Source organism: Microtus ochrogaster, unplaced genomic scaffold (assembly GCF_000317375.1).
Source record: "Microtus ochrogaster isolate Prairie Vole_2 unplaced genomic scaffold, MicOch1.0 UNK46, whole genome shotgun sequence".
In the NCBI taxonomy this organism is placed as follows: Eukaryota; Metazoa; Chordata; class Mammalia; order Rodentia; family Cricetidae; genus Microtus; species Microtus ochrogaster.
In genome coordinates, this window is record NW_004949144.1 from 2,195,808 (window position 1) to 2,212,035 (window position 16,228).

At 40.2% G+C, this 16,228-nt stretch overlaps 1 protein-coding gene across 1 annotated transcript; it reads left to right on the top strand.

Moving 5' to 3' along the window:
• The first annotated feature begins 1,470 nt into the window (after positions 1-1,470).
• Cd69 (CD69 molecule) lies at positions 1,471-6,767 on the top strand. The gene is made up of 5 exons (XM_005369219.2): positions 1,471-1,541; positions 3,989-4,111; positions 5,077-5,276; positions 5,372-5,475; positions 6,659-6,767. The coding sequence occupies exons 1-5, from the start codon at positions 1,478-1,480 to the stop codon at positions 6,765-6,767; spliced, it is 600 nt and encodes a 199-aa protein (XP_005369276.1). The 5' UTR covers positions 1,471-1,477.
• The last annotated feature ends 9,461 nt before the right edge of the window (positions 6,768-16,228 follow it).

The window sequence follows — 16,228 nt, forward strand, 5'->3', positions numbered from 1 at the left end:
ATCCTAAAGACCTAAAGGCCCTGCAGAGTTGGGCTTCTGGGAAGACTTGTGGAGAGAAGGCTTCTGTTGGAAAGGGAGAGGGATAGAGGAGGGGAGTGAGGGCAATGTAAAGTTTCTTCTTGGCTGTAAGGAGGTCCTTGGATTTTAGGGCACTTTCAGTGAGCTGAACGTCCTACCAAGACGATACGATGGACTTATAAACGCCACCCCATCTTCGGCGCAGGAAAGCTCCTGGGAATAGAGCGGCACAAGTGTCACCATGTACCTCTCTCTGTGTCTCAAGCAGCAAATGCACCCGCTGGCTCGTCAGCTGTCTGCATGGCGATTTCCAGCCTACCTGAGCATAGCATCTCCAGAAGGCTTTATTCTACAAACCAGGCATCTTTACTCCAGGAATGACTGTGATCTTTGGGCAAAGGTTATTAACCAGAATGGTGTTTTTATCCTTTTGATCCTCACATGAGAGGCACCATATGGACACTTTCTCTCTCTGTTTTGTGCTGTGCTTAATAATTTACCTGGATGAGATCGGTACAATGGGAAGATACAGGAATCAGAACCACATTTCAAATATCTGAGGCCACAGACACCTGAACTAAATAACCTACAGGATGGGGGTGAATACAAAAAGATGTGCTGCAGCAAAGCAAAGGAAGTCTGACAGTGGAGGATGACAAGAAAATGAGCAAGGGACGATGAAATAGATAACTGAAGATAAACAGTTTTAGAACACAGCGAGGAAGTTCCAGACCACAAGCTTTCTGTTTCCTGCACTAAAGCAACTCCTGACTAAATGACACTTGAAATAACTAGTCCTTGAGGGGGAAAGAAGTGAATATCGCACTTTTGAAACTCATAATTTCCGGAATAAAACCTGTCCAAGTTAGAGAAAGAGCCACTAGGATACAAATTTTCAAGTCCTTACTCAACAGTCCACCTTCTGGCCACTAGCAATACTTGGTACATAATGGATAGTCAATAAATGCCAATAGCCGCATGTACAAGGAAATGCATAAATAGGATTACAAAAAAAGTTTACCCACTTTTCCAGTGTTTTTTCCACATCAGATACAGCAATCTCAAACCTTTAACTCTGTGTTTAGATGATGCTACTTGCTAAGTTATTTGAGCTTTCTTAAAAAAATGGAAAAGATATCTTTAATTCTGGGAAAATCCCATTTATCTTTTTCTCCTGGGGCTACAGTTGTGAGAAAGCGCATTTCAGACAGCAGGGAAAACCAGCAGCTCACCACAACAACACAGGGTGAAGTGTCTGAGCCACTGGAGCATAAATTAAAGAGAACTGGCAGAACTGAACAAGTAGGAGGGAGGAAGAAGGGGTGGAGCCAGATTAATGAGGTATAAAGGCTGAAACGCCTCAGAGACCAAGACACTGGCAAGACAGCTTCAGCAAGGACTCACTGTAGACCTCTTGAGATACGCCAGGGAAATCAGGAAATCTTGAGAAGAAAAAAAGATGAATTCTGAAGACTGCTCTATAACGGAGACCAGCTCTTCACATCTGGAGAGAGGGCAAAAGGGTAAGTCGTGTGATTTCTTACATTCTGATATAATCTTTATATTTGATGTAAGGGATAGAGTTCAGAACGGAGAGATAGAAATCTTTGGAAACTTGGTTAGGGCCTATTTCAGTGTGTAAAAGAGAAACCAGTCATAGGAAAACAGCTCTCTGGCTGTAAGAAGACAGAATACTTGTGTGAGAGGGAGACGTATAAGTTTCAGAAGATCTTTAATTGACTTTTCCTTTGAATCGATGTATATCATTTCAACTATTAAATTTAAATGGAAAATTATCTGCCTTAGCCTAGTTACTCTGCATCATTTTCCCATAACCATCTGTCCGTAATTCAGGAGCTCTTTACCGCTCTTTATGAAGAGCTGCTTTCCACATGAACAGTTACGGTCTTGGTCTTTTCTTGTATGTTTGCCTGCTTTCTGTGTGTCTTGTCTCTTCACTTCTCTCACCATGAATCCTTCAGTAGCTGGAAGCACACAGATATTCAGTCTCAGAGAAAACAGAATTACACACACATCGACAGTGTCATGTGGTGATGTGTTAGGATGTAGTGCTTCTCTTCTTTCAAATGTCATCTTCAGCCATGACATTGTCATTGGAACTCCATTCTTCCATGTCATCTTATTTCTCTCGTTCAATGGTTTACTTCAATTTCCATAACAACTATCCATTTTCATCATTTTTATCGAAACATGATCACCCTACACATTTCCCTCTCTTCTTTCTGTCTATTCTACACGCGTTGTGCTTCCTATTGTCAGAATTTCCCCATTCTGTTTGTATCTGAGTGATAAGGAGCCTCAAGCACCTAGCACTTGGGAACTAGAGTAATTTCTAAGCAAGAACTATCCAGTTAATCAAAAGACATGCTTTCCCAACACAGCCAAGACAATGGGTGAGGAGGAAATTATTTTCTGAGTGCTTCTTTGTCATGTTGATTTATTCTTTAAAAAAAAGCCTCCATTATTTTTAAAAACTCATCTCTTATTTGAAATCATGAAGTCAAGTACAGATAAATAGTATGCAATATTTTAGAGACCTAAATCACCAATACCTGTGTGTCTCACTTAAAAGGAAAAAAAATAAAAAAACAATAATGAGACTATAAACAATAGTGGAAGGAAGGAAAGACCTAATACAGAAAATCCCATCCTGGCCTGGGTCAGCCACATCTACCCTTGTAAGTTTAACTTATGCTATCATTGCTATAACCTTAGCAACAAAGGAATCAGCAGTCTCTGTTTAGGTGATTGGAAGGTGAAAAATGGGTGGATCTGTTTTCAACCTCTCTGTTAATGCACAGGCCTCAGAAGTGTGCTGTTAGTGGGGATGTTTTGTTGCCTAGGTGACGGGTTGAACTGTGGTTAGTATTGACCCTCAGTGATGGAAATCAAGTGTCACGTGGGAGCTTGTCTTCACACTGTATCCACCAGGTGGGTCGATGGGTTGAGCTTGCTGAGATCTAGGTGTTGTTTTGGATATAGATGTGTTTGCTATGGAGCCAGAGTTATTGATGAATTGAGTCCAAACAGCGTGACTGACTATTATATGTTGAGAAGTGAAACTAAACCCATCTCCGAATTTACCACTCAACTGCCAAACACTACCTCTGAAGATAATTGTGTATGGGTGTGAAAAGGAAGGCAGGAGAAAACAGACCCTGACAGTATCGATAAAGGCTTCTCTTAGAAGACCCGAAAATGGATTTTCACTGAAGGGGGTGGGGAGACTCCTAGAAAATGCACAAGCTGATGCTACTAGCCATACTGTGCCTCCTCCTTTAGCTTATCTGTAAGGAGATGTTTTAAGAAAAAGAAAAAAAGAATTCACAAATTTTAAGATCCAGTCTACAGAAATACTCTTTCAGTTGTAAAACATTTTCCTCATTGAAAAACTATGTTTTTGTAATGAGAAAAAAAAAATTGAGACAGGTTTTTACCTTGCAAACAAACCAGCTACAAACTCACTATGTTCCTCTACCAGCTTCCTGCATGTTGGGATTACAACAGTGGAAACTGATTATCACTGATTATAATGTCATTCAAGGAGCCATTTCACACTGCAGTTTCTGTTAAAAAGAATTTTTTTAAATTATGCTGGCAAATTTGGGAACTTACAAGGGCATTCTTGTGGGGTCACACTGTTTTGAATCTTGAGGGCTCATCCTGCAAAAAACAAAATCCAAAATCTGAAGCCAAAAATTGACTTCTCCCTCTTTCCAGTCACCTAACGTGCTAGAGCAGACATATTTCTTCCTGTCCAGATCCTGACATTTCTGTTGTTGTTTGATTGTTTGCAGTTTTTGTTGTTACTCTCAGAATTTGTTAAAGTTGACTCAATATTTTATATTGATGGGACAACATATTACTTTTTTTAATATTATATTCCTCAAGAAATAGCAAATACTCTATCTTAAAGCCTAAATTCATAACCATTTCTCTTCCTTTTCAGATCACGGCACCAGTATACATTTTGAGAAGCATCATGAAGGATCCATTCAAGTTCCTATCCCTTGTGCTGTGTTTACTGTCTTCATCATCACTTCCTTAATTATAGCTCTCGTTGCCTTGAGTGGTGAGTCTATAGTTCACGAATTCTCTTATAGCCAGTAGCAGTAAGAATTCACATACAGCAGAAATGAATGGGTCTCAGCCTGATCTAGTTAATCAGGCCTTCTGATTGACTGAGAAACATCTCACACACCAGAAATGGTTAGTTTTATGATCATCATGAAATACAATCTATGCTCCCTGAATGATGGCTGCAGCAATTTTATAAACACAAAAAGTATCTGATTTATACATCCTGTGAAAGAGAGCATGTTTATATCTGAATAGACATTTAAGTATAAAAAAAATGTGGACTTTTCATTCATGTTGACAAGAAAAGGAGTATCTAACCTATAGATGGACCAAAAAGTGGCCAATAATTTTATCTTTTAGCTCACACCAACAGACTAGAAACTGAATTATTATAACAGCTAGATCTTCCAGAGCCCACTGGGTAAGGCTGTACCACCATGCATGCTAAGACACATCTATGTCTTTTAAAAATAAGAAATGTTACAATTTGAAGAAATACCCTAAACCATCCATCTTATTGTATTTTTAATTGAAAATAGTTCATATAGTATCTCATGATCACACTTTTCTTTCCTCCACTTCCTCCCAGACATCCTCGTGTACTTTATCCTATGCTTAAAATGAGTCCTTCATTCTTCTGATTCCTGTGTGGGGTTATTGAGATCTAGAACAAGTTTTGAATCTAGAACTTACAATATATGTCCCTCCTTCCCTTAGCCTAAATGTTATTTTTGAGATTTCCCTATTTTCCTGACACTTTCTGGTATAATGACCAAGAGAACACAGCCCTCTGCTCATGTCCCTTCCTGGGATGAGGGACCTTGGGCACCAGACAGATGACAGCCGAGGTCTGATTTCTTCTCCTAACTAAGAGCAGAGCATCTGCTAGACTAGGTTTACCTGTGAAGAGGGTTTGGTGTCTTCTCTTACTAAAACAAATGATCTTACTGTCCACAGTGGGCCAGTACAATTGCCCAGGCTTGTATCAGAATTTGGCATCATTGGACCACCGTGTTGCTTCCTGCCAGGACGAGTGGGTTGCATACCAGAGGAAATGCTACTTTTTCTCCACCGCAACCAGCAGCTGGGCCTTGGCCCAAAACTCTTGTTCTCGAGATGATGCTACACTCGCTGTTATTGATTCCGAAAAGGACATGGTAAGATTCACAACTGATTTCATCAAATGCTGCTGATTTTTGTTTTTATCCTGATGCTAAGTCAGGTTTGTAATGTAACTTCATTGTGCTTTAAGATATTTCTGAAGCGACATGCTGGAAGACAGGAACACTGGATTGGATTGAAAAATGAAGTTAATCAGACATGGAAATGGGCAAATGGCAAAGAATTTAACAGATGGTAAGTCACAAGAAATCTCCATCCCTTCTAGGCTGACAGTTTTTTTTTTTTAAAAAAAATCTTTCTTCTCTCATTTTTATTTCATTTTATTTTTACTCTCCTCTTTCATCTTTTTAAGTTCTGTTGGTGGTGGAGGATCAGTTCTTCATCACACAACATTGATCACTTCTCTTGTGTGTATTATGTTCCTTGGAATTATTAGAAGCTCCCTTTATTATTAAAAATCCCTCAAAAACTATTAATTTTTTCTTGGCAAACACTAGTGTGAGCAACAGTCTTAATAAGTTTGGGCGTGGTCCAGGAACACTTCTGAAGATGGTCAAAACAGTTGTTGGGAAAGAATTACCTATTTCACTTCCTTTCCAAGTTCAGGGACAAAGGACCATAATTTATGCCCAATTATAAGTGTCTGTGAATCTACAGAAAGCTCCCCATAAACAACAAAGGCACTCCTGTTACCCATCATTAAGTTATATTTAAAGTTTTGAGGGGCATTCTACAAATTTTGTGTTGATCTTTAACATCTGTAATCTCAGAATGAATAAATTCCTCACTTTCTTAACATTTGTATAATAACTGATACAATACCAGTATTAAAATCTGTACTTCTAAATTAGGCATGGTGGTGTGCACTTTTAGTCTCAGCACTCAGAAGTAAGAGGCAGGTGAATCTCTGTGAGCCTGAAGTCAGCCTACTCTAATAGTGAGACCCTCTCTTGAAAACAAAACAAAAAAAATATGTATTTTTGGCAAAGGGACTTTTAGTATGTGTTCCATGGTTGTATACCTACAGCTACAAAGGAATACAAGAAAACCACTTATGATCTAAATAAAACAGCAGTACTTGATGGAATTAGCTGTGATTGTTACCATACCCCAACCCCCTAAAACTGTGCTTCTTGAAGAATCTATGAAGTAAAAAATGATATTGAACTGCTCACCCACTAAAGTCAGAAAAGTAATGCCTTTAGCTCTATCTGCTTTCTCCTTCAAGATCCTCCTCCCCTGTTGTCTGTTGTCTCTAAATATTAAGCCCATGACTACTTGTTTGCAAGACTTGTGTTCTGTGCTTCCTACTCAAGGAACAAAGAAAAAAGGCAGAGGTCACCTCAACGTTTATTCTCATGTAACTGGCTGGAAATGAGGACTGGAAATAAATATGAGTGTCTTTATGGTTTGACAGGTTCAACCTGACGGGGTCTGAGAGGTGCGTGTCTCTAAACAGCACAGACATTGCTACTGAGGACTGTGAGAAGAACTTACACTGGGTCTGTAGCAAGCCCTCCAGATGACAAGGAAGCCTTTATCTATAGATGACTGTGCCTTGGATCCACAGGACGATTGTGTGACTGGATGCTACTCTATGGTCAAATTTTTCACAAAGACCTCACAGACCAACTTTCCGTCATCCTGAGACTCTTCCATTTGAGACTGTGGGACATTACGGAGAGACTCCAGGATCTGTATTGGAGTCTTCCTTGACCATGAGCTGAAAAAGTCACTCACTGACGAATAATTATATCAAAAAAATAAGAGGACAACTATGAAGCCTCATAGATGCACTTTATATTTTAAATCTAGAATGAATAAAATGACTAGCTTTAGAGTTACTATTTATTGCTGAGTGGCCGCGACAGCCAGTGCCTTCATGCAGTTGCACTATTTGAAAGGATTTGGGTGGTAGTAAAAGCTGAATGTAGGTATGGGAAAATTTGGCTGATTAATGATTTTTCTTAAACTCTGAAAGTATTCACAAGTAGACCAATGCTTAGGACACCAAGCTTTGCAGTAGTTTCCACTATTCACAGACCTTTGTCACATTATCTTCTCAACTGTCTTTTCCCAAAGTGTAAGGATGACCTTTTCTTTAACTTCCTCAGTGTAGGCAGCTCACTTTCAATGGTACGTATTTCTTTGTCTTTAAAAGTCTTCTCTGTAGTGGAGAGACAAAAGCACACCATATGAGGAATATTTGTAAAGCATATTTCAAAGTGCTGTAAACAAAGTGCAATATGTGTCATGGCAGATCTCTGTTAGAAGCTGCATCATGCGGATTGACCCTTGAATAATTCCAATCTTGTCGAATAACCTATTTGTGTCTTTCCCAGTCCGTAAGATCACATACAGTACTTTGTTCAACATCTTTCCTATGTGCAATAAAGTGTTTATGTATTTGTTTGTATTTTAAATCTCTGTATAATTTTAAGCCGTTTCTATGTATGTAAAAATAAAAGAATGGACACAGTGGTTTCTAGAAGTGCTCATTCAAACTGCATTCAAAATTATGTTGTGTTATAGCTTTGAACTCCTTCCAAAGTGGGATCTCTAAACCCATAGGTTACTGCAGCTCACAGACCTCACCAGAGCTTCTTTATGGAATGGGCAATGGTTAATACAAAGTCTCCAAACTGGTCAGAATGTAGAGAACAGACAGCTGTGGAGTGCTCAGTCACAACTAAACACTCTCCCCAGAAAGGTTCAGGCAACCTCATGGAATGGGGGAAGAAATATTGTAAGAGCCAGAGGGCAAGGAGGAGTGAGGCAAAATAGTGTTTGAGGGTTATGAGAGGACCACTGTACACATAAACTCAGAGCAGCTGTGCTTCCCTGCACAAGACCAAACCTACCAACATCCCAACAGGATGGAAGAAGGGAGTCATCTCTCCTAGCTGAGGAGCTATTGACAGTTGACGGCTGCTATGGAATAAAGCAGGTGGTCTCCCCACTTGAATGTTCTATCATGAATAACCTCAGTCTGATCCTGAGTCATGCTGAAAAACAGTCTTGTGATTTGCATGGTGTGGATGTGTAAGTGGAAAGGTCACTCTTGAGAACCACAGGATGAGAGTCAGCTGACCTAAGTCTCTTTTCTGCCATCCCCTGGCTAGCTAGCTATTTTATAGAGATCGAGCTGAAACCAATCAGAAACTTAGTTGACATAAACAACCTTAAAACAGGACCAAGGTCACAGTAGTCAGTTGATATATTGAATGCTAAAAATCTTGCATGTGATACCAGGTGGTGGTGGCACATGCCTTTAATCCCAGCACTCGGGAGGCAGAGGCAGATAAATCTCTGTGAGTTTGAGGCCAGCTTGTTCTACGAGAGATTGTTCCAGGATAGCTAAGACTGTTACACAGAGAAACCCTGTCTCAAAAGAAAAAAATCTTACACATGAAGCACTATATCAACAAATTTCAGTATTGTATAAAGTATCATTTATTTTAAGCTTGTGTACTTCTACATAGCATGCTTGTTTGTTTTCTAAAAATTTTTTAAAGATTCATTTATCAAACACGTAGTACTAAGGTTAAAATATCCAACAACTGATGTTCACTTACATGTATGTGTTTGTGACTAGTCTTGTTACATCTTGTTATCCTGTGTTCAGTTGATATCACTGGGTTTCTGCTCTTTTCTAAAGGGAGACTGAGGAGCAGTTGATGTAGGAGATAGGGAACGTGTGTGTGTGTGTGTGTGTGTGTGTGTGTGTGTGTGTGTGTGTGTGTGTGTGTCAGGGGAGCTGGGAGGAATGGAGGGAGGAGAGGTTGTGGTCAAGATGTAATATATGAAAGAGGAATAGATAAAAAGAAAAAAATCCAACAAATGCAACATTAAAGTGTGTAGAGTTTTTATCTACTTTGTGAAACAGGCAATAAAATGAACAATTATTGTGCGATTATGGCTGTGACAGCAATGACATAAGATGCCATTGGAACCTCTTTGAAGTACAGAACTATTTTCTATGACAGTCAAATTTTACAAGAAATTTACAAGCTACACTCAGTTTAGGTGATTATGGTAACATGTGCTGAAGACCTCCATCAATGTTCTGTGTCTTATTTTGATTTTTCCGGAATAATTTTAGCTTTTTTCTTCCTCAAAGGGAAACACACCACCTGCTTACTCCACATAACTGTAGAATAAATGGTAGACATTAACTGTTCTTTAAGGAAAAGAAAAGTATCATTGAAATGTTCATATTTAGTAATTCTAACCTTTTAAAATATCGCCTCTATGAGGTGCCACCATGGCTGAAATCTCTTGCTGAGTTAGTCTGACCACCTGAGTTCATTTGCAAGAACCCAAGAGGAAGGATAGAACTAACTCCTGAGAATGCCCTCTGATCTCCACAGGTTAAAAAAGAGTCTTCTGCAATATCATAATGATGTTTTATAAACTGATCCTCAAATTACATTATCCTAAGAAGATTTGAAATGCAAATTTGTAACTGAAATTAAAATGAATATGAATCTCTAGGGGGATTTTGTTGAAAATGTAGCCAGAAGAACAGATAGAGGTGGCATGATTTAGCTTAGTTTAATTTTTGGAAGCCATTTATCAAAAAGCCATTGAATGATTGATATCCTTTCTGTGATATGACTACTTTGGAGAGAAAAAGAGAAAATTAAGAAAATAATCTTTGATGCGCAAGGTCAATTTCTAGTAAAAATCAGAAACCACACACTTGATCAAAACTAATGATTCAGTTAAATGAACATGATTCTGAAGCATGAAGAAAGGCCACCCAACATTAAAATATGAATATGAGGACTGGCAAGATGCTCCATGCATCATGACAAGTGTGTGAACACATATAGCATACACAGCATAATAAATGAACAAAACATTCTATAAGATGATAATGAGGAACATCTGTATATATGAAAGATTGGGCCTCCTGGTCAACATTACATATGCTAAATATCTTTATATTTTTATATGCCAAGGAAGAGACAAAATGCCACAACTTCCCCCTAAATAATAGTTTCCTGTTTCTTTATGACTTCAAATGTTGCCAAATCCTAGAAAAATCTTTAATTTAAATCAGCACAAATATAGATTCCAAATTTGAATAATTCTGTTATTTAAAGCACAGATTTACTTCCCAGAGGCAAATCACAAATATTAAAAATAAGTTTGCTTTCAGAGCACATCGGAGGCTCAGGTGGCTTAACACCCATGGTTCATGAGACTGCAGTGCTCTCTAGTGGTCACAGGGAACCACTGCATGTTTATTTTAAGTGGCTTTCTACGTGAAACACGATTTGTTGGCTACAGATGTGGCTCGGCTAGTGAGGGTGACTGTTGCCAAGCCTAATGATCTGAGTTCAATGCCCAGGCCCACTTAGTGTAGGAAACACTTCTGTGGGAGCACATTCTGCTCCTTCAGCTAATAGCCTTTAAGATATCAGCCCACTTGGGTGTGGTCTCATATAGTTTAAGAAGCAGTGGGAGCTGGGCGGTGGTGGCGCACTCCTGTAATCCCAGCACTCGGGAGGCAGAGGCAGGCGGATCTCTGTGAGTTCGAGACCAGCCTGGTCTACAAGAGCTAGTGCCAGGACAGGCTCCAAAGCTACAGAGAAACCCTGTTTCGAAAAACTTAAAAAAAAAAAACACAAAAAAAAAAACAAAAAACAAACAAACAAATAAAAAGCAGTGAGAACTGTGTGCCTTCTCTCTTGCTTCTGGCTCCTGTTCCGGCTGCTAGACTCTGTTTCCTGCTTGTTCTCAGAGGACTGTTGAATAGAACAGTAATCTGTAAGTTTTCTTCTTAAATAAATAACCCCTTTATTATCAATAATTCTGAACTGGTGTGGGATTGTTTTACGGCATCATCTGGCACCCAACATTTGGTTTTAGACCCCCCCCCCCGGCTCTGCTGCTCCCTGCCAGCTTGGAGTGTGCATGATTTGGCATGAACCCTCCCTCAGAAGGCCACAGCCTGTGCGTGGAGCACATGCAATATAGAATTGTGCACAGCTGCCCTTTCTTGCTATGAATCAGCCACAGTTTTTTATATTTTCTCTTTACACACCCCAGATTGGCATCAAGTCCCCACGCACCCTACTGTTTGCCTCCCACCAGGGTGCACCACAGACATTTGGGTGAGATGTGGGCTTCCCTGGTATGAACCTGTTGGGACTAATTGAGCCCTGGCCTTCAGCTGCTCTTCCCTGCTAGAACCTTCTAATTGAAGTTACTAGAAGCTGTGCCTAGCTTAGAGGATCAGAGAATGGGATTTTCACCTGTTGGCCATTGACTGCAGTGTATTTAAGCCTACATGGTGTGTCTGTCTCTGTGTGTGTCTGTCCGTCTCTGTGCCTGTATTCTCAACCTCCAGCCCCCTTTCCTGAAGCTCGCGAACTGGGTTCTAGCACTTAGAGCGCACACAGGGGCCACGGTGCGCTGCAATTGGAGGTCCCTCCGAGATATCGGGAACTAGGGAACGCTGAGAGGTCGCCCTCAGAATGTGAGGGTGGATTGGTGTATGTGTTAATCCTGATGTCCTTCACTTGGTTTCAGTTCCAAGCCATGCAGGCAGCAAGTGGAAGTCCAACCAAGAAAGAGGGGTAAGTGGACAGGGTTGTCCCCAGCCGGAGGGGATGTATTGAGGAATTAAGATGGCACACCCTCTGAAACAGGAGGTGGGAGGTTGAATTGATGGCCTTCAAAAGATAGAATGTGTACAGCTCAAAAAGATAAATGTGTACAGATGTATGACATGTTGATTGTCTTGTCTTTTGTGTTCTGGACAGGAGAAAGACATTTGATTCTAGGAACTGCTAAGAAAGGTATTTTGACTTTAAAAAATGGGCCTAAGGATTTGATGTTTTGGAAAAGAGGTTCTGCTTTTGTCTCCAAAGATGAGAACCTGAGGATTTATTCGAGATTCTTGTGGTTTGAATCACCTAGACCTCCTGAAATGTTGCAGTAAATACCCCCAAGAATGCAGCGTCCTCGCTCAGCAGGAGGTAGCCAGACAGATTGACAACGCCCAAATTCCCTAAAAGATTGTTTAAGTGGGGCCCCTTCAGTGGTTCCAGAGCAGCAAGCCTGCTTTCCTGAGTTCTGCTCCACTCTATGCACCAGTTTGGACCCAGAACGAATGAATGCAGCTGGGGCTAGAAGGCAGCTGGAGCAGAGCTTTGCTAGGTGGCTGTGGTGGAAGGCACATTGCCTCAGCCCAGTCCGTACCCAGCCTGGCGGATGCCATAGCAGTGCCAGGAGTATCAGCAAATGCAACAACAGGTGCTGGAGCTGAGACAAGCTGGAGCACAGACCCCACTGGGCTGCCTGAGAACACAGCAGCGGGGCAAGGAGAAGGCAGTGGCAGTTCCAGGCTCTGCATACCTAAGAGTCTGCGGCAGAGCAAAACTGTGGCCTGAGCAACTTCTGGGGATTACCACTCCAGTGCTGCCTTGTTGGTTTGGATACCAGCCATCATACCACTGCCAATTAATACAACATATGGTAACTAAGCAAGTCCTTCTGAGCCTGTTGGACAGTAACTTGAACTTACTCCAGCTTTGTTTGCAAATACTGCACAAACTATGAAGACTCCTCCATAGACGGGCAACTTCTACAGAAGAGGGCCTGCCTAAGACAGGGAAGGGGCCTCCCAAACATGGGTAAGTGTTTACTCTTCTGTGATGACCTAAGACAGGAGTATCTTCTGTTTTATAAAAAATTTAGGGGGGAGATGTTGGGACTAATGAGTCCTGGCCTTCAGCTGCTCTTTCCTATCTAGAGCCTTCTAATTGAAGTTACTAGAAGCTGTGCCTAGCCTAGAGGATCAGAGGATGAGATTTTCACCTGTTGGCCATTGACTGTAGGGTATTTAAGCCTCCATGGTACTATTAAAGAGGGGGCTTTTTTGTACCAGTGTTTGAAGGTCTGTGTGTTGGTCTGTCTATGAGTGTGTATTCTTAACCTCCAGCCCCTTGTCCGAAGCTCTTGAACTGGGTTCTAGAGCTTAGAGCGCAGACAGGGGCCGTGGTGCATGGCATGAGCCAGCTGTTCTGCTTCTTTCTAATGATTTGTTTGCATTTGCCTAGTCCATTGCTCTAGAGACATCTGCTGAGCACAGTCTGTGATTTATCTTTCAGAATTTTCCTCTAAAATCAGATTTCAGTTCAACCACAGGTGAATTCATGTGCACCTCTATGCCCTCTGGCTTAGTTTTGCAGGTAGCAAGCGACACCTATGAGCAGGTTATGCTTATTGCACACAATTCAGCTAATTGAACCACAGGTAAGATTTAATATCCTAAATAGAGATCATAAATTGCTAATTTAAAGGGGCAATATGTCAATCTAACCATCCAAGGTTTCAATAGCCTCTTTATTTACACCATGTGTAAGTTCTTACAAGACTTATATGATGCCCTCTTTACATCACTATTTTTGTTTCTGGGGAATAGTCTTTTACTCAATATTTTTTTCATAAAAATATGGTTTGACAATAGGATTAGGAATAAGGCATTTTTAGAAATGGCAGTCTTTTCAGACTGAAACTACACTTCTCAGGAAAGATGTTGGAAATCTGAAGAAGGATACGACTAACTAACACAGCTCAGTCAACTGAGAAACTTTTGGAAATGGTACAGACTAATAGTAATTTATTTAAAAAAGATTCAGTACTCTAGAGAAGGAAACAGCCGATTGGGCACATAAAACTCAATGACAGTGTGTGCTAGAATATCATTTGAGAGAATTTCCACTGCTGAGTGTATTAATCAGACTCTGTCAAAGGGGTATAACAGATTGATTGATAGAATATCTCTCCAGAAAGGTAATATGCATGCTATAAGGATTATGTCCAAGGATGAGACATTATCTCTACTGGACAGACTTCATACCTTGGAATCCTCAATAAGGACATTAGAGAAGAACACTGGACAGGAGATCCAGGTATTACAAAAGGCAATGGTAAACAGATTTGAAAAGATTGAGGAACTTATCGAATTTGATGACCAGGAACAAAAAATAAAAAGGCAAAATTTAACCTCATTGGTACATAAAAATCTCCAGGATAGCTTCCCCAGAGTTCTGTCTGCCTTTCCAGTAAAAACATCAGAAAAAGTATCTGGCTCCAAGTACCCTAAGGTTTTCAAGGAATATACATGGGAGCCCATACATATGACTGATCTAAAAGAAATTAAACAAGAAATTGTAGCTTACAGACTACATTCATTCTTTGTTAGGGAAATGGTCAAAACATGGGCTTTCAGTAGCAAAGCAATGCCTCAAGATTGGGCTCAGTCAATCTCAGCAGTCCTTGAAAGTGGATCACAATTGCTTTGGAGGTGCTTTTTTTAAAGAGGAAGTAAGAATTTTCGAGCAACAAGAAAAAGCAAAAGGACTTGAGCTTTCCCTAAATCAAATTCTAGGTGAGAGACTTTACTCTGATCCTCAGGATCAAGTTCTTTATTATGACCACACCTTGTTCCTATGTACCACAGCAGCTTTAAAGGCTTAGGACAGGGTTCAGGAGCTAGTAAAGAGAGATGAATCATATCTTAGGGTTAAACAGGGTCAGAGAGAACCTTTTAGTGACTTTTTGCAAAGACTAACTAGGGCTATACAAATAGGGGTAATTCACTCAGATGCTAGACGTATAATTATTGAATTTTTGGCTTATGAGAATTCCAACATTGAGTGCAAATAGATCCTTAGGCCTTTAAAGGTCAGATCAGCACTACTGGATGAATGGGTCTTGAATTACAATGAATGTCGAGACACTTGACTATGGTACTGAAGTGTGGATAGGAGAAGCAATTTCCAATGGTAAGAGAAGACATGAGAATACAAAATGTTTTAATTGTGGTAGAATTGGACATCTGAAAAGGGATTGTAAATAATGGATTCCTAGGAATAATGCCTCCTCTGGTAATGGCAGAAATAGAAGGACTCAGCCTCCAGGTATATGTAGGAAGTGTGGCAAAGGTCGACACTGCACCAATGAATGGAGGTCAATGACAGATAGACAAGGCAACTTGATACCATCAGGAAATGCTTTGGGAAGCCTCTTGCAGGCCCTCATGATGAATGTGGTCCAGTCATTCCCAGTTACTGTGGAGAACGTGTCTTGCCAGGAAAATTAAAAAAATTCAGTGCTTGCTCTAAAATGCAATACTACTCTGAATGATAGGTTAATGGTGGAGGATGAGTCAAAAACTCCAGTAGGACAGAGGAAATGTATATTTTGTCAGACTTCTATAAATGACCAAAGACCAAAGCTAAGAGTTTGTATAAATGGCATTTTTATTGAAGGCTTAATAGACATGGGTATGGATGTAAGTATCATTACTCCAGAATCTTGGCATCCGAATTGGCCTCTTCAAGAGGTAGATATTCAGTTCCTGGGAATTGGAACCCTATATTGGGTTAAAAAAAAAGCACGAGATGGGTTAAATGCAAAGGGCCAAAAGGGTAAATAGGAAGACTAAGGCCATATATAGCCAAGATTTCAGTGAATATATGGGGTTGTGACCTATTCCAGCAATGGAATACCCAGATTAAAATTCCTGAAGCCCCAAAAACTTATGTTTCTGAGGAAAATATTAGAAGATATTACAGATGACAGGCACCAGCCATTTGGGCTGTACAAGCGTTTTGTTAAAAGTAACATTCAGGGTTTCTGTCTCATATTGGAAGCCACCTGGTATGGGACAGAAGGAAAACCTTAGGAAAAAATTTACCTTCTCCTTACCTATTTTGTCTATATTATATTCTTCATTGTATGTATGTTTATATGAATGATATTTATGTTTTCCATGATGAACAACAGATTTTCCTACAGAACCTTTTCCTGCTGTAATCTTTGAGGTTTACAGGAAGAAGATGGGGCACCACAGCAACACTCCAACTAGTTGTGATGACATCATGATGTAGACAGCTCTATTATAAGTACCAGCTGCTGAAATGGTGCACTTTCTCATATTCTGGACAGAACTCCAAATGAAAACTTT

Excerpts from the sequence above, each read along its gene's own strand:
- Cd69 (XM_005369219.2), top strand. The coding sequence starts at position 1,478 with ATGAATTCTGAAGACTGCTCTATAACGGAGACCAGCTCTTCACATCTG. Across the intron at positions 1,542-3,988 it reads TCTGGAGAGAGGGCAAAAGG|ATCACGGCACCAGTATACAT; the intron begins GTAAGTCGTGTG and ends CTTCCTTTTCAG. Across the intron at positions 5,277-5,371 it reads TTGATTCCGAAAAGGACATG|ATATTTCTGAAGCGACATGC; the intron begins GTAAGATTCACA and ends TTGTGCTTTAAG.